Source organism: Panthera leo, chromosome D1 (genome assembly GCF_018350215.1).
Source record: "Panthera leo isolate Ple1 chromosome D1, P.leo_Ple1_pat1.1, whole genome shotgun sequence".
In the NCBI taxonomy this organism is placed as follows: domain Eukaryota; kingdom Metazoa; phylum Chordata; class Mammalia; order Carnivora; family Felidae; genus Panthera; species Panthera leo.
In genome coordinates, this window is record NC_056688.1 from 74,323,593 (window position 1) to 74,347,636 (window position 24,044).

Genomic DNA, 24,044 nt, shown 5'->3' on the forward strand with positions numbered 1-24,044 from the left:
TGAGAGAAGGTCCGTTGTTGGAGCCCATTTATTTCCTACTAGAATCCACAGTACACTGGAAATACCCAGGTCACATTGATGCACATTGTGGGATAAATGGAAAGTGATGAAGGATATTAAAAAATATATATTTACATAGTTTATTGACTTCAAGGGACATATGGGCTGTAATGAGTACCATGACACCTGCATATATCATTGAAATGTGAACCTTATTTATTTATTTTTAATTAAAAAAAAATTTTTTTTCAATATTTATTTTTGAGAGACAGAGCATGAGTGGTGGAGGGGCAGAGAGAGAGGGAGACACAGAATCCGAAGCAGGCTCTAGGCTCTGAGCTGTCAGCACAGAGCTCGATGTGGGGCTCGAACCCAGGAACCTCGAGATCATGACCTGAGGTGAAGTTGGATGCTTAACCGACTGAGCCACCCAGGCACCCCTATTGAAAGGTGGACTTTAAAGCATAGCAGTACAGCCTACTTCCTTGTCCTGTACAGAATAAAGTGGCCAAAGCAGTTTTCCTTAGATTGATATATATATTTTTTTATTCTCTTACTTTTACCTTACCATTCTCTTACCTTACTATATTTATTCTAGAACTCCCTGGAGAAAAGATCCTGGGATGCTCATAACAATTCTTGGTTTTTTGGTTTTTTTTTTTAATGTTTACTTATTTTTGAGAGAGACAGAGTAAGAATGGGGGAGGGGCAGAGAGAGGGAGACAGAATCCAAAGCAGGCTCCAGGCCTTGTCTGAGCTGTCCGAACAGAGCCCTTACAGGGCCCCTGAATCCATGGACTGAGAGATCATAAACTGAGCTGAAACCGGATGCTTTACCGACTGAGCCACCCAGGCGCCCCCAAATAACTATTCTTAAAAGATTGTAGCAGGCTAAACAAACCCAGACTCTCTATTTGGAATTCTGTTTAAGAAATGACTCATAGTTAATTCTTAAAAAACAAAAACTTTTGCGATTATTTGAGTTCTGCCTTTGACAGTCCAGACAAATGGAGCGGGGAAGATTTCCTTGAAAAGAGTATTGTCTTGGCTGTCTGCACTAGATCCGGAGCCGGGAGCCCACGGCCCGGCCATGTCCCATCAGACCGGCACCCAAGCAAGTGAAGGTGTTAAAGATATCTTTGCAAGAGCAAGAAATGGAAAATACAGACTTCTAAAAATATCTGTTGAAAATGAGAAACTTGTGATTGGCTCATATGGTCAGCCTTCAGATTCCTGGGATAAGGATTATGATACCTTTGTTTTACCCCTTTGGCGGACAAACAACCGTGCTATATATTATTCAGGTTGGATTCTCAGAATTATGGATATTCATTCCTTGATCTCCAGATCATTCTCATGTTTGTCAAAAAATGCTGTATGCAGCAACAGCAACTCTGAAAAAGGAGTCTGGAGATGGCTACATTAAAGATCAAGTATTTGGAACAGTAAAGGAAGATATATCATTACACGGATATAAAAAGTACTTGCTCTCACAATCATCTCCTGCCCCATAGACTGCAGCTGAGAAAGAATTATGACAAATTAAAATGAATGAGGTACAAACGGACGTGGGTGTGGACATAAGCATCAAACACTACAAGGAGTAGCATTTCCTATTTCTCAAGCTTTCCAGGCTTTGGAAAAATTAAGTAACAGCTCAACTATGTGCAATTAGAAATAGATATAAAAAATAAAATTATAATTTTGGCCAGTACAACAAATACAGAACTAAAAGATTTGCCAGAGAGGTTTCCCAAGGATTCAGCACGTTACCATTTCTTTCTGTATAAACATTCCCATGAAAGAGACTGTTTGGAGTCCCTAGTTTTTATTTACCCAATGCCTGAATACACATGCAGTATAAGAGAATGGATGCTGTATTCTAGCCGCAAGAGCCCTCTGCTAGAAATTGTAGAAAGACAATTACAAATGGATGTCATTAGAAAGATCAAGATAGATGATGGGGATGAGTTGACAGCAGACTTCCTGTATGAAGAAGTACACCCAAAGCAGCATGCACATAAGCAAAGTTTTGCAAAACCCAAAGGTCCTGCAGGAAAAAGGAATTCGAAGACTTATTAGGGGGCCAGCTGAAAGTGAAGCCACTGCTGAGTAAAATCATTATGTTAAACATTGCAGTACTAGTTTTTCTTTAAGTCCAGTTTTTAGTACAGGAGAACTGAAATCACTCCGTGTTGACACATAGTAGGGAAAAAATGTACTTTTTGAAAAATAACGCTTTTCACTTCTGTGTGTTTTTAAAATTAAGGCTATAGAAGACTCATGATTTCTATTTTTGAGTTAAAGGTAGAAGAGGGTTCGACATAGTGATGTTTACTTTTGTCACACTGTTTTCACAGATTAATAATGATTCCATACTTTCACATAATTCTTAAAATTTTATACACTTGGGCCAAGTCCAGAAAGTCTAAAGTCTCAAAGTAAGATACCCTCCTTACTGCTCTGTAGTGAGACATCAAATTTTTTCTTTAAGGAAGAAAGACCTTAAAATATTCATACTACTTATGAATATGTTAAGGACCACGTTAGATTATTTTCTAAACTGAGAATTTAGTGTGCCTGGGTAAAGGTGGAAAGTTGCTGACTCTGAGAAGCAATGCTTAACTCAGCCTGTGGGGTCATGTCTGCAACTTGTAGAAACAGTGTTTCATGGCAGCAGTCTTTTCCATTTGACTTTTTTGGTTTTTAAAGTGGCATTAAAATTTCAGATCAGTTCACTCTGAAACCTTAAAGGTACCAGATATTTTCTATGCTGCAGGATTTCTGATGACGTTGAAAGACATATTTGAACAGCTTTAATAAATTCTCTCTCTAATGCTTTGCAAAATTTCCTTTTCAAAAGTAAGTCATTTCCTTATAAGTAGTGTGAGGCCAAATATTTATGTTCAGATTGAATATTAAGTTAATATCCTTAAACAAAACTAAAGTCAACAATGTTGAAAGCGTTTTAAACATCAAGATTGATTTTTCTCCAGAACCACATATTTATAGGCAAATTGTGTTCTTTATTAATTTTAAGCATACTCAGATTTAATAAAATTGTTGGAAAGTCTTAGTACTTAACAGCCTAACACAAATTAAACACTTAAGAATCTTATTTCAATTTATATCTTACTTCAAAACACATTTAACTGTTTTTAAAGCTTTGCATTTCAGCTACAACCTACAGAAATTTAGAAATTTTGAGCCTCTTTTTTTTTTTTTTTTTTTTTTGATACTTGAAACAGAAGGAGTTAGAATACTACGCCATGTTAAATCTGATAAACCTGCTGCAAGAGCCGTAATTTGGAGGAGTTTTTAGGACAGAGACAGAGCATGAACGGGGGAGGGGCAGAGAGAGAGGGAGACACAGAATCGGAAGCAGGCTCCAGGCTCTGAGCCATCAGCCCAGAGCCCGTGGCGGGGCTGGAACTCACGAACCGCGAGATCGTGACCTGAGCCGAAGTCGGACGCTCAACCGACTGAGCCACCCAGGCGCCCCTGGAGGAGTTTTTAAAAATGAACTATTGGGGGGGGGGGGGCACCTGGGTGGCTCGGTCGGTTAATCATCCGACTTCGGCTCAGGTCATGATCTCACAGTCTGTGAGTTCGAGTTCCGCGTCGGGCTCTGTGCTGACCGCTCAGAGCCTGGAGCCTGTTTCCGATTCTGTGTCTCCCTGTCTCTCTGCCCCTCCCCTGTTCATGCTCTGTCTCTCTCTGCCTCAAAAATAAATAAACGTTAAAATTAAAAAAAAAAAGAAGCATATTAAAAAAATAAAAAATAAAAAAAAATAAAAATGAACTATGGGGATCCAGGATTTAGAATTTCTTCATCTAAACTTTATGCTGCATAAAACATATTAGAAATGGACATTTCATAGTATAAATATGAAACACCTTTTTATGCCTTATGTAAGGTACTATATGCACCTTTCAAAAATTCCATGTGTGTTCAAGTAAAGCATATTAGAATAATTATAGGTTGACAGGATTTTTTTCTAGAGTTAAGAGTATTTGTGTGGGGTTTTGTTTGTTTACAGATAATCAGACTATAATATTTAAACATGCAAAATAACTGTCAGTAATGTTGCACTTGTTTTCTAAAGATAAACTTTAACTTGTTTCATGGGTGCCCACATAGACACATACATACACAAATTACTGCATTGAGAATCCTAGAGCTGTGTTTCAGAACATAGCTGAAGCTGTATTTTCAATCAGAAAGAATGTTAAACCTGTCATGAAGGTATAAAATAATTTGGTAGTGAATATCTTTTTGTACCATTCATGTGCAATTGTAGTCTAGATTTTACACTACATGAAAGTAAATGGACATTTCAGAATATAGATGTGATTATATAGTCTTTAATTATTATTAAACCAAGATTTCTGGAAATCAGTGATACATTTGTTATAGAGTATAACTCAGTGTTTACAGTATGTTTTAGGTGACATCATAACAACCAAAGGTGAATAAGATATTCCCAGTAAATTTATATAGCAGTAAAGAATTACATGCCTTCTATAGACATTTTATAAGTGCATTTTATATTGCAATACAATTTTTTTCTCTTTAAAAAAAAGGAAAAGAGAATTGTCTGGTAACTTGTTAAGAAAAGAAATAATTCAAGTTGGAAATATAATTTAAAAGCAGACTGTGTTGGTTATTAAATTATTGTCACTCAGCTCCAAATCCAACTTTCTTTACTCTGTGTTGCTGGTGCTGGATCTCTGTGTAATCTTTTTCTCCTTTACCAGTCGGCATCTTGTTAGGTTCTGCCAATAGGGGGCACTAGAGAGAAGTTGGAAGGTAGGAGTGGAGACATGACCACCTTCTTCCTGTTTGCTTGTTGTGTTGGTCACAGTAGTCCCCTTTGCCTCAGTGGTAGCAGTTGGTTCTAGATTCTAGTTTCTTTTGGACTGCCCAGCCTCATTTTGCTCTTTCAGTGGTATCAATAGCAGCCAGGTTTTGCCTCTTCCAGAGGTCGGAGCCTGGCTCCATGAAGTGCCTCCTTTTAGTCTCTCTCTTTTTTCCCTCAGTCTTAGGGCTAGTGGCTTCAAACTGTGAGTGCTAGCTCTGGGTTACCTCAGATGTTCCCTTTTTGTCTTTTCAGCCCTCCAGCAGCTGTCTAACCAATTCCCTGTATTAAATACTTTCTGTTGAAATGCTTGGACTGGGTTCTGTTTTCCTGTTCAGACCCAAACATATACATGGACTAATGTAAAAACTGGATCTATGAACATGATCTTGTTTTCTTATCAGTTAGCTTAGAAGTGATATTTGATGGCACAAAAACAGACACATAGACCAATGGAATAGAATAGAAACCCCAGAAATAGACCCACAAACGTATGGCCAACTCATCTTTGACAAAGCAGGAAAGAACATCCAATGGAAAAAAGACAGTCTCTTTAACAAATGGTGCTGGGAGAACTGGACAGCAACATGCAGAAGGTTGAAACTAGACCACTTTCTCACACCGTTCACAAAAATAAACTCAAAATGGATAAAGGACCTGAATGTGAGACAGGAAACCATCAAAACCTTAGAGGAGAAAGCAGGAAAAGACCTCTCTGACCTTAGCCGTAGCAATCTCTTACTCGACACATCCCCAAAGGCAAGGGAATTAAAAGCAAAAGTGAATTACTGGGACCTTATGAAGATAAAAAGCTTCTGCACAGCAAAGGAAACAACCAACAAAACTAAAAGGCAACCAACGGAATGGGAAAAGATATTTGCAAATGACATATCGGACAAAGGGCTAGTATCCAAAATCTATAAAGAGCTCACCAAACTCCACACCCGAAAAACAAATAACCCAGTGAAGAAATGGGCAGAAAACATGAATAGACACTTCTCTAAAGAAGACATCCGGATGGCCAACAGGCACATGAAAAGATGTTCAACGTCGCTCCTTATCAGGGAAATACAAATCAAAACCACACTCAGATATCACCTCACGCCAGTCAGAGTGGCCAAAATGAACAAATCAGGAGACTATAGATGCTGGAGAGGATGTGGAGAAATGGGAACCCTCTTGCACTGTTGGTGGGAATGCAAATTGGTGCAGCCGCTCTGGAAAGCAGTGTGGAGGTTCCTCAGAAAATTAAAAATAGACCTACCCTATGACCCAGCAATAGCACTGCTAGGAATTTATCCAAGGGATACAGGAGTACTGATGCATAGGGGCACTTGTACCCCAATGTTTATAGCAGCACTCTCAACAATAGCCAAATTATGGAAAGAGCCTAAATGTCCATCAACTGATGAATGGATAAAGAAATTGTGGTTTATATACACAATGGAATACTATGTGGCAATGAGAAAAAATGAAATATGGCCTTTTGTAGCAACGTGGATGGAACTGGAGAGTGTGATGCTAAGTGAAATAAGCCATACAGAGAAAGACAGATACCATATGGTTTCACTCTTATGTGGATCCTGAGAAACTTAACAGAAACCCATGGGGGAGGGGAAGGAAAAAAAAAAAAAAAGAGGTTAGAGTGGGAGAGAGCCAAAGGATAAGAGACTGTTAAAAACTGAGAACAAACTGAGGGTTGATGGGGGGTGGGAGGGAGGGGAGGGTGGGTGATGGGTATTGAGGAGGGCACCTTTTGGGATGAGCACTGGGTGTTGTATGGAAACCAATTTGACAATAAATTTCATGAAAAAAAAAAAAAGTGATATTTGATCCTTCTGGGTGAAACTCCTTATCCTCTTCATATTTTATATATATATACATATATATATACATATATATATATACGTATATATATATACGTATATATATACACATATATACGTATATATATATACACATATATATATGTATATATATACATATGTATATATATATATATATATGTATACACACACACACACACACATCTCACATAATTTAGTATGTTTTAGAATCTACAGTTTTCCAGAAAGGTCAGATGGACAGTAGTAAATAGGGACTTTGATCCCTTTCCCTTACTGCTCATCTTTGGAATCTAGCCACTGGAATCTGAGGGGGGAAATTTTCCTTCTATATAGTTCCATATTCTGTTTCACTTGGTAAAACTGAATTCAAATTAGAGTAAGCAAAAGGGAGACTGTACAGATCTTCCTGGATTTATGATGAGGTTACATTCCAATAGACTCATCATAAGTTGAAAACATCCTAAGTTGAAAATGTATTTAATATACCTATTCCACCTATCATAGCTTAGCCTAGCCTACCTTTTAAACATGCTCAGAACAATTATATTAGCTTACAGTTGGGTAAAACCATGAAACACAAAGACTATTTTATACTAAAGTGTTGAATATCTCACAAAATTTATTGAATATGGGACTGAAAGCAAAAAACAGAATGGTGTAAGTGTATTCATTGTTTACCTCTGTGATTGCATGGCTGACTGGGAGCTATGGTCTGGTTATATTCCTGTCTACCCCTAAGTTGGAGGTCTGACATTAAATGTGCTGTTCTGAACCACATAAAAATGTGGGTTCCCACAGGGGAGCACCTTTCTATTTTGGCCATAAGGATGCATACTAAAAAAAACTTCAGCCAATTTAAAAATTGGGCATAAGGGTTAAATATAATAAAGTCCTTTGAAAAAATTTAATAACTTTTCATTGTTTTAAAACTATTATCTGAAGTAGAAAAAACACACTTCTAAAAAACTTAACAATTATATGAAGGCAAAGCAATTAGTAATTTTTGCTACATTCTATCACTTACTTTGACTTCTTGTCACTCTATGCACATCCACAAACTATCATTTTTATATCATTTTTATACTAAAATATAACTATTTTGATTATGAAGTAACCACACAGAAATTTTCCTCAAATTTCTAAAACTGAAATAGGAACATTCTTCCGATCACGTTATTCAAAACTTTGATGTATTTTAGGATTTGGCCGATGAACTTGCCCTTGTTGATGTTGCAGTGGACAAATTGAAGGGAGAAACAATGGATCTTCAGCATGGCAGTCTTTTCTTTAATACTCCAAAGATTACCTCTGGAAAAGGTTAGTCTTAATTAAAAAATATTTTTTTAATGTTTATTTTTTAAGAGACAGAGAGACAGAGTGTGAGTGGGGAAGGGGCAGAGAGAGGGAGGAAGATACAGAATCCAAAGCAGGCTCTAGGCTCTGAGCTGTCAGCACAGAGCCTGATGTGGGGCTTGAACCCACCAGCAGTGAGATCATGACCTGAGCCAACATCAGACGCTTAACCGACTGAGCCACCCAGGTGCCCTGGTTAGTTTTAATTTTATAGCGTTCTTTTCAGAGCTTTAAAAAAGAGTAATGAATTTTACCATATTGATATTCATAAATATAAAATTAAAAGTAGCACCACTATCATTAGGACATACAGTTTAAAAGGTTAATTTTTGCTTGAAGGGTTAATTAAAAAAAAGAACATTCCATTCAAATTTGAGAAAACTTGGAAAATATAAAGTATTTATAATGTATAAGAAAAAGTAAATGTAAAAAAAAATCAAAATCTCTCCTGTTAATGGTTTTGTTTGTTTCTTTTTCCTATTCATTTGTGTCATATTAGATAAATGCTTTTTATTTTTTATTTTTAAAAAATGTTTATTTACTTTTTTTTTTTTTTTTAATTTTTTTTTAACGTTTTATTTATTTTTGAGACAGAGAGAGACAGAGCATGAGCAGGGGAGGGGCAGAGAGAGAGGGAGACACAGAATCGGAAGCAGGCTCCAGGCTCTGAGCCATCAGCCCAGAGCCTGACGCGGGGCTCGAACTCACGGACCGCGAGTTCATGACCTGAGCTGAAGTCGGACGCTGAACCGACTGAGCCACCCAGGCACCCCTAAAATGTTTATTTACTTTTGAGACAGTACCAGTTTGGGAGGAGCAGAGAGAGGGGGAGAGAGGATCTGAAGTAGGCTCTGCATTGAGAGCAGGGAGCCCAATGTGGGGCTTGAACTCATGAACCATGAGATCATGACCTGAGCCAAAGTTGGATGCTCAACCAACTGAGCCACCCAGGTGCCCCTGGATAAATGCTTTTTAAACTTGTCATTCCATCTTCTACATTTTCCCAAGGATATGTCTTGAATACTTTTTGTAATATTGTTGATATACATATCTATACTCTTTAACCTGGTTTCCTTTTTGTGTTTATAGAGGACCAGTTTTGAAGGTATAGTGTGAGGCCATACTACAGGAAATGGGGAGCTTGGCCCCATTAGCATTAGCATCATCTGTTGACCAAATAAGAAGCCTTAGAGAATTAGGAAAAATAATTATCATACACTAAAGTGCATAATGCACTCTTTGGTGATCTGATTCAATAGATATACTTTCTACTAAAGCCCTCTTGCCTAACATGATTGGAACTGAGGGTGGTTACTTAATTTAAAAATGTGTGTTAGGAGCCATCACTGGAGGTATCACAGTTCCAGATTTCAAGCTATATTACAAAGTGGTAGTAATTAAAACAGTGTGGTACCGGCATAAACATAGGTACACAGATCAATGGAGTAGACAGAAAACCCAGAAATAAACCCAAAATTATGTGGCCAATTAACCTGTAACAAAGGAAGAATGAATATCCAATGGAAAAAAGACAGTCTCTTCAACAAATGGTGTTGGGAAAAGTGGACAGCAACATGCAAAAGAATGAAACTGGACCACTTTCTAACACCATACACAAAAATAAACTCAAAATGGATTAAAGACCTAAATGTGAAACAGGAAGCCATTAAAATCCTAGAGGAGAACACAGGCAGTAACCTCTTTGACAGCAGTTGCAGCAACTTCTAACTAGCTATATCTTCTGAGACAGGGGAACAAAAATAAGCTGTTGGGACTTTATCAACATAAAAAGCTTGCAGGAGCACTGGCTGGCTCAGTTGGTAGAGAATGTGACTCTTGATCTCAGGATTGTGAGTTTGAGGCCCATGCTGGGTGTGGAGATGACTTCAAAATCTGAATAAATAAATAAATAAAGTAAGCTTCTGCAAAGGAAGGATCGACAAAACTAAAAGACAACCTACAGAATGGGAGGAAAGCAAATTGACAAAGGAAACAATCGACAAAACTAAAAGACAACCTACAGAATGGGAGAAGATATTTGCAAATGACATATTTGATAAAGGGTTAGTATCCAAAATATATAAAGAACTTATACAACTCAACACTGAAAAAACAATCCAAAAATAGGCAGAAGACGTGAATAGACATTTTTCTGAAGAAAGCATACAGATGGCCAACAGACGCATGAAAATATGCTCAACATCACTGATCATTAGAGAAATACGAATTGAAATGAGATATCAGCTTATACCTGTCAGAGTGGCTAAAATCAACAACACAAGAAATAATGGGTGTTGGCGAGGATGTGGAGTAAGGGCAACCCTCTTACACTGTTGCTGGGAAGGCAAACTGGTGCAGCCACTCTAGAAAAAAGTATGGAGTTTCTTCAAAAAGTTAAAAATAGGACTACCCTACTTTCCAGCAGTTGCACTACTGGGTATTTACCCAGAGGATATAAAAATATTAATTCAAAGGGATACATGCACCCTGATGTTTATGGCAGAATTATCAACAATAACCAAATTATGGAAAGAACCCAAATAGCCATCAACTGATGAATGGATAAAGAAGATATAGTATATATATACAAGGTAATATTACTCACCCATAAAAAAATATGCAATCTTGCCATTTGCAATGACATGGATGGAGCTAGTGAGTATTATACTAAGCAAAGTAAGTCAGTCAGAAAAAGACAAACATCATAGACATTTTATGTTGACCTAAAACATGGAAATGTACTTAGAAGTTCATTTGTTAGTTTTCTGATTTGAGTATAGTTCAGCTAATTGAATTTTGCAGTATCTTTTTAAAAGCACACCAATAGTGATCATTTCAATTTCATTAAAGTACTACAATTAACTTGAAGACATTTATGAAACAGTCACAAAACTCTAAATTTTTATTGTTTTCCTTCATTTTTATTTCTCTCACCTAAAAGGACAATTTTTAAACAACTTGATTTTAATATGTCTTTCCAAGGCATTCAACTTAATTTTATTTTTTCTTTTTTACAGTTTTTAAATCTTTTTAATGTTTATTTTTTGAGACAGAGACAGAGAGAGAGAGACAGACAATGAGTGGGGCAGAGAGAGAGGGAGACCCAGAATCTGAAGCAGGCTCCAGGCTCTGAGCTGTCAGCACAGAACCTGACATGGGGCTTGAACTCATAAACTGTGAGATCATGACCTGAGCTGAAGTCAGAGACTTAACCAACTGAGCTACACAGGTGCCCCCCCCCCTTTTTTTTTTTTTACAACTTTTTAAATATTTATTTATTTATTTATTTATTTATTTTTTTTTTCTTTTATTTTTGGGACAGAGAGAGACAGAGCATGAACGGGGGAGGGGCAGAGAGAGAGGGAGACACAGAATCGGAAATAGGCTCCAGGCTCCGAGCCATCAGCCCAGAGCCTGACGCGGGGCTCGAACTCACGGACCGCGAGATCGTGACCCGGCTGAAGTCGGACGCTTAACCGACTGCGCCACCCAGGCGCCCCTAAATATTTATTTTTGAGAGAGAGAGAGAGAGACAGAGCATGGGTGGGGGGGGGGGTGGGCAGAGAGAGAAAGGGAGACACAGAATCCAAAGTCGTCTCCAGGCTGAGTTGTCGCACAGAGCCTGACACAGGGATTGAATCCATAAATCATGAGATCATGACCTGAGCCAAAGTCGGACACTTTGTTGAGGAGTCGGGCGCTCCTCAACTTAATTTTCTTAGAAACAATTATTTAGGGGCACCTGAGTGGCTCAGTTGGTTAAGTATCCAACCCTTGATTTCAGCTTAGGTCATGATCTCAGGGTTTATAAGATTGAGTCCTGTGTTGGCTCCACACTGATAATGTGGTGCCTGCTTTAGATTCTCTCTCTGTCTCCCTCTGCCCCTCTCCTGCTTGCACACTCTCTTTCTCTCTCAAAATAAATGAATAAACTTTAAAAAGAAAACAATTATTTTAAAAAATTAATTATGGTACTTGACATATAAAAAGAGTTTGTAACAAACATCAATGTATCCAACAGCTAGCAAGAAATAATAAAACATTACCAATTCAGTTGATATGTTCTGTGTTACATCTGTTCATGTCTCAATCCTGAGTATAGTGGTTACCTTTACCATGCATTTCATTCACACTTGTATTTTGGTGACGTACATTGTATTATGTAATTAGCAGATATAATTGGCATAAATACATTTGGATATAAACATGACTAATTCTTGATATGTAACAACTAATGAACAGAAGTACACAGACCTCCCCTATGGAGATGTACTGGTTCAGAGTATTCAGTGTGCCCTGGGTGTCCGTATGTTTTACATCAGTAAATCTACTGAATCAGTTCAGTGGAGTCAGGTTAAAAGAGATCCTGCTGTATTAAAATACTTAAAAAAAATCATTCAGTCTTTATTTTCTACTAATGTGGCAAGATAAATACCTGGGTCAATATTTTTGCTATAAATAATAAAATTCCTGCATAAAGTATGAAAGAAATAAATTATCAATCCTTTCAATATTTCAATTTTAGTATATGTGCTGCCGAAGCGAGCACTCCTTTCAATATTTCAAGAATTGATAGGCACTGAGTGAAGTCAGGAAACTAGAGAGTTAGGCCAAGCATTGTAGCTAGTTTTCACTAGCTAGCATTAGCCAAACTCTGAACTTTAATTTTGGCTTCCACTGTCTCATAGGATTTAGGAGGCTGGAGACAGAGCTTAATTTAGAGAGTTGCATAGGAGGTAACCCCATAAAGCTGGAACCCCAATGGATACCAGGAGTTAGTCAACTTTTGAAAAAATTATTTATTTATTTTGAGAGAGAGCGAGCAGGGAAAGGGCAGAGAGAGGGGAAGAGAAAGAGAATCCCAAGCTGTCAGCACAGAGCCTGATGTGGGAATCAAACTCATTAATTGTGAGATCACGACCTGAGCCAAAATCAAGAGTCAGAGGCTTAATCAACTGAGACACCCAGCACCAGCACCGCTAGTAAACTTTTTTGTGAAGGATCAGATAGTAAATATTTTAGGCTTTGTGGGCTATACAGTCTCTGTGAAAACTTACTCAACTCTGCTATTGTAATTCTAAGGCAGCCATCAACAATGTGTGAGTAGGTGTGGCTATGTTCCAATGAGATTTTTTTTTACTAAAACAGGTGGTCTGCCAGATTTGGCTTGCTGGCCCTCATTTGCCAATCCTTAATATAAGGATGACCTAGAAATAATTCCTTTCTCCCTACCTCTGGGGACTGACAGTAAAATCAAGTGTGTCAGTTGCTTTAGTAAAGGAGGGAAATAGTGGCTAAGAACTTGTAGCCACCAGCTGGCCCTTATCTGAATTCCAAAAAAACCTTAAGCAGTCTTAGGACTTAAGATAGTCTCTGGAAGAAATCCACTTTATTTCAGGCCTCAAAGAACCTCCACAAGTAAAATCCGCCCCCCCCCCCACCTGAACATCTTACAGTAGGAATAATTAAATCTACAAAGAAAATACATGAGCAAGAACCAGCAGAGATAACACAAAAGGCCATCATAGATTTCAGATACTGAAATTATGAAACACAAATTATAAATTAACTATGATTATTCCATTTAAAGAAATAAAGGACAAGCTGGAAAATACCAGTATAAGACAGGAAACTATTAAAAAACACCAGATTTTAAAATAGCCAAATATAACTTCTAAATATTAAATAGAGTGAAATAAAAAACTCAATTAGTGGGTTTAATAATAGAGCAGATACATTTGAAGAGAGAAATGATAAGTTTAAGGCAATTACACAGACAACAGCAAGAAGTAGAAAATACGACAGGTTAAGAATCATACAGGATAGAGGGATAAAGTGTCATGTACATTTAATTGGAAAAGTGGGGCAGAGGAAATATTTGAAGAGAGTATGATTGTACAATTTTTTTTAGAGAGAATGTGAGTGGGGGAGGGGCAGAGAGAGAGGGAGAGAGAGAATCCCAAACAGTCTTCATGCTGTCAGTGTGGAGTCCAATGCGGGGCTCAAACTCACAAACTGTGAGATCATGACCTGAGCTGGAATCAAGAGTTGGATGCTTAACCTACTGAGCCACTAAGGCACCCCTGATTTTTGAGAACTAATGAAAAACAACCCATACATTCAAGCCAAATAATCTCAAGAAGGATGAATATAAAATCCTACCTAGATACATTTCTTGTGAAATTAGAGAACACTAAAGGCAAAGAAAAGAAAAAATTGTCACTAGACAAATTACCTACAGAAAAGGGAGAGAGTAATTGATACATCAATAGCACAGTGAAACCAGAATACAATGAAATGTTATCTTTATTTTTTTACGTTTATTTATTTTTGAGAGAGAATGAGATGGGGGAGGGGATGGGCAGAGAGAAAGGGGACAGAAGATCCAAGGCAGGCTCCATCCTGATAGCAGAGAGCCAGATGTGGGCCTCAAACTCACAAACTGTGAGATCAAGACCTGAGCTGAAGTCAGACGCTTAACCAGCTGAGCCATCCAGTGCCCCTGAAATGGTATCTTTAATGTGCTGAGAGTAAATGTCAATCCAGAATCCCTACATAGCACAAATATCTTTCAAGGATAAGGTTAAAATAAAGACGTTTTCAGACAAAGACTGAGATAGTTGCCGTCAGAACCTTGCTAATAAATACACAAAAATATATACTTAAGACAAAAGAAAAATGATCTCAGGTCTGAGATGCAAAATATGAAGAGCACAGAAAATGGTAAAAATGAGGACAAATCTAAATAAATGTAAATTGTATAAGACTATAATGTCTTATGGGATTAAAAAATTTTAAATATAGCATATAAATCTGGGGATGAAAGGTAGTAGTGGTGAATGAAGTTGTATTCTAAGTTCCTCAGTCATTAGGGAAGGTGGAAAGGTGATGATTATCTTTGGACTTGGATAAGTCAAGTATGCGTATTGTAACCTTTTATTTATTTAATTGTTTTAATTTAAATTTTTATTTTTTTACATTTATTTCTTTTTTAAATTTTTTAAAATGTGTACTTGTTTTTGAAGGAGAGAGAGACAGAGTGTGAGTGGGGAGGGGCAGAGAGCAAGGGAGACACAGAATCTGAACCAGGTTCCAGGCTCGGAGCTGTCAGTACAGAGCCCGACGTGGGGCTGGAACCCACACACTGTGAGATCATGACCTGAGCCAAAGTCGAACGCTCAACCAACTGAGCCACCCAGGTGCCCCACATATTGTAACTTATGTGACAACCTTTAAAAGAATAGAAATGGTGTAACTTCTAAATTAGTAAAGGGGAAGAAGTAAAATTACAAAAACATACCGGGTGAATAAAAAAGAAGGTAATGGAAAAAAAAAACGTAACAAGGACAACATATAGAACTAAGTGTTTAGTGAGGTTGCTGGACATGAAGCTATTAATAAAGAATCCATTGTGTTTATGTATGTCAAAAACAAGCAAAAGAACTTAAAGCTATTATTTATGTTTTCCTCAAAAATAGGAAGTGCACGTGAATATATCTAACAAAATATCTTTAAGAGCTTTTATACAGGAAAGAATACAGCCTTATTGGATAATATTAAATACCTAACTAGATAGGCCTTGTACAAAAAAGTCTCCGTATTGTAAGGCATTCATTCTTTTCATATTGATTATAATCATATGCAACTATAGTCAAAACCCTAAAAAATCAGTTGTTGTTATAGATACTAAGTTTGTTCTAAGATTCACTTAGAAATTCAAAGGTCCAAGAATAGACTTTTTTTTAAAAAAATCAAACAGGGCAGCGTGAAGAGGACTTTTTTTTTTAATGTTTATTTTTGAGAGAGAGAGACAGAGCATGAACGGGGGAGGGTCAGAGAGAGAGGGAGACACAGAATCCGAAGCAGGCTCCAGGCTCTAAGCTGTCAGCACAGAGCCCAACGCTGGCCTCAAACCCATAAACTGAGAGATCATGACCTGAACTGAAGTTGGACACTCAACCAACTGAACCACCCAGGCGCCCCAGCAGATTTCCTATTTAAAAAAAAATTTTTTTTAACATTTATTTATTTTTGAGACACAGAGAGACAGAGCATGAACAGGGGAGGGTCAGAGAGAGGGAGACACAGAATCTGAAACAGGCTCCAGGCTCTGAGCTGTCAGCACAGAGCCCGACGTGGGGCTCGAACTCACAGCCCTCACGGACCGCGAGATCATGACCTGAGCCGAAGTCGGCCACTTAACCGACTGAGCCACCCAGGCGCCCCCAGATTTCCTATTTTAAGAGTATAGGATTGCCTTGCAGACTCAGTCAGAAGAGCATGTGACTCTTAATCTTGAGGCCATGAGTTCAAGCCCTAAGTTGGATGTAGAGATTAGTTAAAAAAAAACAAACAAATAAAAAAAGCATACAAGTTTTTTTAAGTTTTTTTTTCCAATGGAGATGGGATATATAGATTTTAGTTAATTTAATTTTTTATATCCATATGGCAAATAACTTCCAGGTATATAATAACTTTTTAAAAGTCCAGTATGGGATAATGAGCATCATATTATATTATCATTGGATTTAATAGGTGAAACAATTTTATGACTGGTCATCAGACTTATAAAGTAGTTTACTTTCTTGTGTGGATCAAGAACTTCTCTGTGATCTCAAATCTCATCCCTTATAATAATTAGAAGTAAATACATGCTTATCCTTAGAATCCTGAAACAGATACATAAATTCTCAGAGTTCTAAGCTTCATAAGGTATTTCTAAGAAACCAGAGGGAGCTGACTTGCATTGACACAGGTCTTAATAAGAAATGAGAATGTGGGCTAAATGGGTTGGTAGGATTTGTTACTATTTTTTAAAATGTGAAAACTGGTAAGTCATAGTGACAAGGCCTTCTTGGTCTTGGAAAGTCTGGAAAGTCTGTTCATCTGCAAACACGTTTAAAGAAGTAAGGCACAGTAATTATGGCATTCTTGATACAAGTATTGCCTTTTGTTTCCTTTTTAGATTACAGTGTATCTGCAAACTCCAAATTAGTTATTGTCACAGCAGGTGCGCGGCAGCAGGAGGGAGAAAGTCGCCTTGCCCTGGTCCAACGTAATGTGAACATTATGAAATCGATCATTCCTACCATAGTCCATCATAGTCCTGACTGTAAGATGCTTATTGTTTCAAATCCAGGTAAGTCTTTTATCCTCCCTTTAACTGAATCAAGATGATCTTTCCATAGCATTTTTAAAAAGCAACTTAATTGATGTAACATTTGTATACAATAAACTGCACCCATTCAAAGTATATAATACAATAAGGTTTTTTCTAGCTTTATTGAGATACAATTGACCTCTCATGAAGATAAAAAGCTTCTGCACAGCAAAGGAAACAACCAACAAAACTAAAAGGCAGCCAATGGAATGGGAAAAGATATTTGTAAATGACATATCAGACAAAGGGCTAGTATCCAAAATCTATAAAGAGCTCACCAAACTCCACACCTAAAAAACAATCCAGTGAAGAAATGGGCAGAAAACATGAACAGACCCTTCTCTAAAGAAGACATCCAGGTGGCCAACAGGCACATGAAAAGATGCTCAACGTCGCTCTTCATCAGGGAAATACAAATCAAAACCACACTCAGATATCACCTCACGCCAGTCAGAGTGGCCAAAATGAACAAATCAGGAGACTATAGATGCTGGAGAGGATGTGGAGAAACGAGAACCTTCTTGCACTGTTGGTGGGAATGCAAATTGGTGCAGCCACTCTGGGAAACAGTGTGGAGGTTCCTCAGAAAATTAAAAATAGACCTACCCTATGACCCAGAAGTAGCACTGCTAGGAATTTACCTAAGGGATACAGGAGTGCTGATGCATAGGGGCACTTGTACCCCAATGTTTATAGCAGCACTCTCAACAATAGCCAAATTATGGAAAGAGCCTAAATGTCCATCAACTGATGAATGGATAAAGAAATTGTGGGTTATATACACAATGGAGTACTATCTGGCAATGAGAAAGAATGAAATATGGCCCTCTGTGGCAACATGGATGGAACTGGAGAGTGTGATGCTAAGTGAAATAAGCCATACACAGAAAGACAGATACCATATGTTTTCACTCTTATGTGGATCCTGAGAAACTTAACAGAAACCCATGGGGGAGGGGAAGGAAAAAAAAAAAAAAAAGAAAAAGAGGTTAGAGTGGGAGAGAGCCAAAGCATAAGAGACTCTTAAAAACTGAGAACAAACTGAGGGCTGATGGGGGGTGGGAGGGAGGGGAGGGTGGGTGATAGGTATTGAGGAGGGCACCTTTTGGGATGAGCACTGGGTGTTGTATGGAAACCAATTTGACAATAAATTTCAAAATAAAAAATAAAAAAATAAAGCTACTGAAAAAAAAAGAGATACAATTGACCTATAATGTGTAAGTTTAAGGTATATATACTATGATGATTTGATATACTTGTATATTGCAAAATGACTGCCACAGTAGTGTTAGTTAATACTTCCATTACCTCACATAATTAGCATTTCCTTTTTATGGGGAAAACATTTAAGATTTGCTGTCTTAACGTTTTTGTTTTTTTGTTTTTGTTTTTGTTTTTTTTGAGAGAGAGAGACAGAAACAGTGATAGCGGGGTAGGGGCAGGTAGAAGGAGAGAGAGAATCCTAAGCAGGCTCCACGCTGTCAGCGCAGAGCCAGATGCAGGGCTCGAACTCGTGAACTGTGAGATCATGATCTGAGCTGAAACCAAGAGTCAGATGCTTAACTGACTGAGCCACCCAGGCACCCCTACTGTCTTAGCAATTTTTAAGTATATAATACCATATCGTTAACTATAGTCACCATGCTATATATTAGATCCTCAGAACTTATTCATTTAATAACTGAAAGTTTGTATCCTTTGACTGACATTTCTCCATTTCTCTCCCTCCCCCAGTCCCTGGCAACCACCTCTTTGTTTTTGAGTTTGGCTTTTTTAATTCCACATGTGACATCATACAGTATTTGTCTTTCTCTGTCAGACTTATTTCGCTTAGTATAATGCCCTTAAGATCCATCCATGCTATCACAAATGGCAGGATTTCCTTCTTTCTTGTAGCTGAATATTAAATTGTGTATATATTGTATATAAATTGTATATATAAATTGTGTGTGTGTGTGTGTGTGTGTGTGTGTGTGTATCACATCTTTTTTTTCCCTGGTGCTGTGTCTTTTAATCCCATGACTTACTCATTTCATAACTGGAAGAGTGTATCTCTTTCTCCTCTTCACCCATTTTGCCCAATCCCCCATATCACTCCCCTTTTGCAAACATCAGTTTATTCTCTGTATTTATAGGTCTGATTTTGCTTTTTGTTTGTTTATTCTTTTTTTTTTTTTTTTTGGATTCCACTTATGAGTGGAATCATATGGTATTTGTCTTTCAGTCTGATTTATTTCACTTAACATAATACCTTCTAGATCCATCCATGTTTTCTCAAATAGCACAATCTCATTCTTTATAGCTGTATAATATTCCATTATATGCTGTCTTTTCCTTATCCATTTGTCTATTGGTGGACATTTACCTGGCTTCCATATCTTGCCTATTGCTGCAATAAACATAGGGGTGCATTTCTCTTTTCAAATAAGTGTTTTCACTTTCTTTGGATAAATACCCAATAGCAGAATTATTGGACCATATGGTATTTCTGTCTTTAAATTTTTGAAGAAATTGGTCATACCAACTTATATTTCCACCAACAGCACATGGGGCTCTTCTCTCTCCACATTCTTGCCAACACTTGTTGTTCTTGTGTTTTTGATTTTAGCCATTCTAACAGGTGTGATATGATATCTCATTGTGCTTTTGATTTGCATTTCCCTGGTGATAAGTGATGATGAGCATCTTTTCATGTATCTGTTAGCCATCTGAATATCTTCTTTGGAAAAATATCTGCTCATGTCTTCTGCCCATTTTCTAATTGGATAATTCATTTTTTGGGTGTTGAGTTTTATATATTTTGGATACAAACCCTTTATCAGATACATCATTTGCAAATATCTCCACCCATTCAGAGGCTGCCTTTTAGTTTTGTTGATTGTTTTCTTCACTATGCAGAAGCTTTGTATTTTGATGTAGTCTCAATAGTTTATTTTTGATTTGGTTTCCCTTACCTTAGGAGACATATCTAGAAAGAAGTTGCTATAGCTGATGTCAAAGAGGTCACTGCCTGTGCTCTCTTCTTGAATTTTAATGGTTTTCAGCCTCATATTTAGGACTTAAATCCATTTTGAGTTTATTTATGTGTATGGTGTAAGAAAGTGGTCCAGTTTCATTCTTTTGCATGTAGCTGTCTAGTTTTCCCAGCACCATTTGTTGAAGAGACAGTCTTTTTCCCATTGGATATTCTTTCTAGCTTTGTCAAAGATGAATTGACCGTATAGCTTTGGGTATATTTCTGGGTTTTCTATTCTGTTCCATTGATCTATGTATCTATTTTTGTGCTAGTACCATACCGTTTTGATCACTACAGCTTTGTAATATAACTTGAAGTCCGGAATTATGATGTCTCCAGCTTTGCTTTTCCTTTTCAGGGTTGCTTTGGCTATTCAGGATCTTTTGTGGTTCCATACAAATTTTACTATTGTTTGTTCTAACTCTGTGAAAAATGACCTTGGTATTTTGATAGGGATTGCATTAAATGTGTAGATTGCTTTGGGGAGTATAGACATTTTAACAATATTTTTTCTTCCAATCTATGAGCAATGAATATCTTTCCACTTCTTTGCATCATATTCAGTTTCTTCCATCAGTGTTTTGAGTAGAGGCCTTTCATCTTTTTGGTTAGGTCTATTCCTAGGTATCTTATTGTTTTTGATGCAAGTGTAAAGTGCAAGGATTGATTCCTTAGTTTATCTTTCTGCTGCTTCATTATTGGTATATAGAAATGTAGCAGATTTCTGTATGTTGATTTTGTATCCTGTAACTTTACTGAATTCATTTATCTGTTCTAGCAGTTTTTTGTTTTGTTGTTGTTGTTGTTGTTGTTCTTGGTGGTGGTGGTGGTGGTGGTGGTGTGTGTGTGTGTGTGTGTGTATTCTTTGGGGTTTTCCATGTATAGTATCATGTTATGTGCAAATAGTGAAAGTTTCTCTTTTTCCTTGCTGATTTGGATGCCTTTTATTTCCTTTTGTTGTCTGATTACTGTGGCTAGGACTTCCAGTACTATGCTTAATAAAAGTGGTGAGAGTGGACATCCTTGTCTTGTTCCTGACCATAGAGGAAAAGCTCCCAGTTTTTCCCCTTTGAGGATTATATTAGCTGTGTGTTTTTCTTATATGGCCTTTATTATGTTGAGATATGTTCCCTCTAAGCCTACTTGGTTGAGGGGTTTTATCATGAATGGGTGTTGTACTTTGTCAAATGCTTTTTCTGAATCTGTTGAAGTGATCATGTGGTTCTTATCCTTTCTTTTATTAATGTGATGTATCATTTTGATTAATTTGCAAATATTGAGCCACCCTTGCCACCCAGGAATAAATCTCACTTGATCGTGGTGAATTATGTTTTTAATGTATTGTTGGATTCGGTTTGCTAGTATTTTATTGAGAACTTTTGCATCTATGTTCATCAGGGATATTGGCCTGTAGCTCTCTTTTTAAGTGATGCTTTTATCTGGTTTTGGTATTAGGGTAATACTGGCCTCATAGGATGAATTTGGATGTTTTCCTTCCTTTTCTATTTTTTGGAATAGTTTGAGAAGAATGGATATTAGCTTTTCTCTAAATGTTGGTAGAACTTGCCTGTGAAGCCATCTGGTCATGGACTTTTGTTTGTTGGGGGGTTTTCGTAGCTTAAGCTGAAGTTTGCAGTCCCTTTCTGACCCACAGATCCAGACCAGCTTTCTGCCTGTGCTCACTAGCTGTTTGACAATGCTTACTCTTGTCAGTGAGAGTGCATGCAGGGAGCCAGTCACAGTGAGGGGGGCCTGTGGGGGTGAGTGTGTGGAATGCTAGGATTGCCTGTGGGTTAAATAGGGGAGTCCACTATCAAGGCATCCCCAGTGGCCCGGGGGCAGTCTTCCTGATAAGGTCTACAACACATTTAGTAGGATCTATGTCCTATAATGCCCCTATGAGAGTCCTGTCTGCCACTCTTAGCCTTTTCTCATTCCTCACTCGTACAGCTCATGACTCAATACTCTGGATGGGGTGAGAGAGAGAGATGGGCTTCTTTGGCAGCAGTCTGCCTAGCTAGTGAAGGTAGATGCTTACTCACACACTCTGACTTTCACCTGTGGGAGAAATCATGGACTAAGATCTCTTTTAGCAGTGAGCTCTTCTACCTCAGGGGAGGAGTGAGGCAAGTAAAGTCAAACTGTTTCTCTTACCCTCTCCAATACATCCAAACTCATAGTATTTTGCCCCAGTGGTGTGCCGGGACTTCTCAGCTAGAACCCTGAACTTCCACAAAGTCTCTCCTGTAGATGGGTGGATTGTCTAAGACATTGTTTTCCAGGAGCTCCTGAACTTGAGCAGAGTGGGGCTAGAGCTGACTCATGGGCCATTGCAGGGTCCACAGCTGGGACTGAGGTCCCTTTGCCTATTACATGCCTGACAGGCACGTCTCCTTCTGGGTTCTTTGGTGCATGATGCTGGATCACACAGCTCCAACAAAGGCACTTTTGTCCACGCGTGGATACCAGATTGTCATTTTGAGGGTTGGGTGGTGAGTGAGGTATGTCTTATTTGGCTGTATTGCTGACATCATTCCACAGTGAATATTGATAGATGTAATCACTCATGAAACCACCACCATAATCAAGGTAAGTACCTTTCCATTACCTCCAAAGCTTTTCTTGTGCCCCTTTGCAGTCCATCCTTTATTCCACCTCTGGCCCCGTTTTCTGGAATCTCATATAATGGAATCATACCAAATAGCCTTTTTTTGGTCTGTTTTCTCTCACCCAGCATGATTATTTTTGGATTCATCCATGTAGCTTGGTATATTGGTGATCTGTTCTTTTTTTTTTTTCTTTTTTTTTTACTGCTGGAAAGTGGTTATTTTTTTTTTTTAATAATTTTAAATGGTTTTTTGTTTATCCATTCCTATCCATTTGTCCATTGGTAGATATTTAGGTTATTTCCAGTTTTTAGGTATTATGAATAAAGCTGCTGGAAACACTTGTAAACAAGAATTTTCATGGGTGTATGTCATCATTTCTCTGGGTAAATACACGGGAGTAAAATGGATGGCGTATATGGCAGGTATATGCTTAACTCTGCTGAAGCTGCCAAACAGTTTTCCAAAGTGGTATCCCAGTTTACATTCCCATAAGCACTCTAAGAGTGTTCTACGTGCTCCACATCCTTGCCGACATTTTGTATTGTCAGTCTCCTCAATTTTAGTCATTCCAATAGCATTATGGTTTTTGTAAGTTTATTTACTTATTTTTGAGAGAGAGGGAGAGCGCTTGCACAAATGGGGAAGGGGCAGAGAGAGAGGGGGAGAGAGAATTCCAAGCAAGTTCTGTGCTGTCAGCACAGAGCCCGACGCAGGGCTGAATCTCATGAACTGTGAGATCATGACCTGAGCCACAATCAAGAGTGGGGCTTAACTGACTGAGCCACCCAGGCACTCCAGAGAGGTTTTTTTTTAATCGTGAATGGGTGTTGAATTTTGTCAAATGCTTTTTTTCTGCATCAGTTGACCCTTTTATCATTGTGTAATGTCTTTCTTTGTCTCTAGTAATAATTTTTGAGGTAAAGTCTATTTTTTATCATGGCAAAATACATATAACATAAATGTTACCATTTTAACCATTTTAAAGTGTGTAATTCAGTGGCATTAAGTACATTAAGTAAATTTTATTTTGTGCAACCACTACCACTGTCTAATGCTCAAGCTTCTTTACCACCCTAAATGGAAACTTTGTGCCCTTAAATAGTCACTTCTCATTCCTTCCTCTCTCCATTCCTGGCAACCACTAATTTGCTTTCTGTACCTATAGTTTTGCCTCTTTTGGATATTTAATATAAATGGGAT

The 24,044-nt window shown here is 37.8% G+C and overlaps 1 protein-coding gene and 1 pseudogene across 2 annotated transcripts in view; both read left to right on the forward strand.

The window, feature by feature from the left end:
- The window catches only part of LOC122199973 (L-lactate dehydrogenase C chain), a 43,437-nt gene that overhangs the window by 3,072 nt on the left and 16,321 nt on the right, over positions 1-24,044 (forward strand). For both annotated transcript variants that reach the window (XM_042905371.1, XM_042905372.1), the window contains exons 3-4: positions 7,906-8,023; positions 17,025-17,198. In XM_042905371.1, coding sequence (XP_042761305.1) covers positions 7,906-8,023; positions 17,025-17,198 — 292 coding nt within the window. The remainder of the gene's footprint in view (positions 1-7,905; positions 8,024-17,024; positions 17,199-24,044) is intronic.
- LOC122199971 lies at positions 386-2,993 on the forward strand (annotated as a pseudogene).